We start from the raw sequence: 1284 nt of genomic DNA on the forward strand, positions 1-1284 counted from the left end.
AAAAAAAAAGTAAAAAGAAAACAGGTAGTGTTAATTTAAATAATCATTTTATTTAACCAGATGTATCCGATATTATTTCATCATGTAATCAACATAAGAATTATTAATATTCTGCTCCCCCCCTACTAAGTCTTTGCAATTTTGTGTGCATTTTACAACACATTTCAATTTGGACTAGTTACATTTCAGGTGTTTAATAGCCACATGTGGTTAGTGACTACTTTATTGGAAAAGACAATTCTAGATGTTTTTTGTAACAGCAGTTTGCTGGGTGTTTACATCCTATAAAGAGGGCACTTGGAGTAAAGTGTCAGGAAATTTGAACTTCTCAAATGAATGTTAGTGACCACAAGCGATACTTTAGTATACCTCTTTGCTTGTGTTTTTAAAATCTGTCTCATCACCAAGAAAATGAGATTAGGGTTTAAACACTACTGATTTTTAAAATGAGATTTCTTGTTGTGAAATAAGAACTGCACTTCCATAAATTTTTCTTAAGGCCCTCATTTTAAGTTTAGTCAAACTATAGCTAGGATTGAAAGTTTTACTTTTCAGCAACATCATTTTCTTGATTTGTTTGGCCTGTAGTCTGAGAGAGCAATACTACTTCCCTGCCTGGCAAGCTTCACAGAATTTAGTTTATGACTGCTTAATGTTCTTTTCAGCATTTTCAGCTGTCCCAGTAAATTACACACAAGTGATGCAGATTATAGAACACTTGACTCTACTCTCTGCCAGTGAACTTATACCATATGCGGATGTATTAATATCCAATATGAATCAGCTGTTGAATTCAGGGGTTCCACGGAGAATTCTTCAAACAGTCAATAAACTATGGATGGTTCTTAATACTGTGATGCCGAGAAGGTAAATTCAGTGTATTGTTATACCTAATAGATGAATGTATAGTAGCAATAAGATGAAATAACCTAAACTTAATTGTAAAAAACTTTCACAAAACCTTTTATGTTGATATTTGTTAAGTATGTGACACTGTAACTCTTTTCTGCTAATTAGAGTTGTTATGACTTTAAGAAGAATAAACTTTGTCTTAAGAAATTGGGAGATATGGGGAGGGGTGGGAGGGGGAAGGGAGGGTGATTGGAGGAGTCACTTCTATGGTTTATCTTACAAGGGTACAAGTGAATCTTTCTAAGAGTAGAATATAAAGGTCTTAATAACTAAGAAAATGACATAAAGGCTATGTTAACCAGTTTGATGAAAATATTTCAAATTGTATATGAAAACACCACACTGTACCCCATGATTGCATTAATGTACACA

At 33.3% G+C, this 1284-nt stretch overlaps 1 protein-coding gene across 1 annotated transcript in view; it reads left to right on the plus strand.

The window, feature by feature from the left end:
* The window catches only part of INTS2 (integrator complex subunit 2), a 62528-nt gene that overhangs the window by 39697 nt on the left and 21547 nt on the right, over positions 1 to 1284 (plus strand). Inside the window, exon 16 of the mRNA XM_023516601.1 lies at positions 666 to 867. Coding sequence (XP_023372369.1) covers positions 666 to 867 — 202 coding nt within the window. The remainder of the gene's footprint in view (positions 1 to 665; positions 868 to 1284) is intronic.

Source organism: Otolemur garnettii, unplaced genomic scaffold (genome assembly GCF_000181295.1).
Source record: "Otolemur garnettii isolate 467f Iridium unplaced genomic scaffold, OtoGar3 scaffold00094, whole genome shotgun sequence".
NCBI lineage: Eukaryota > Metazoa > Chordata > Mammalia > Primates > Galagidae > Otolemur > Otolemur garnettii.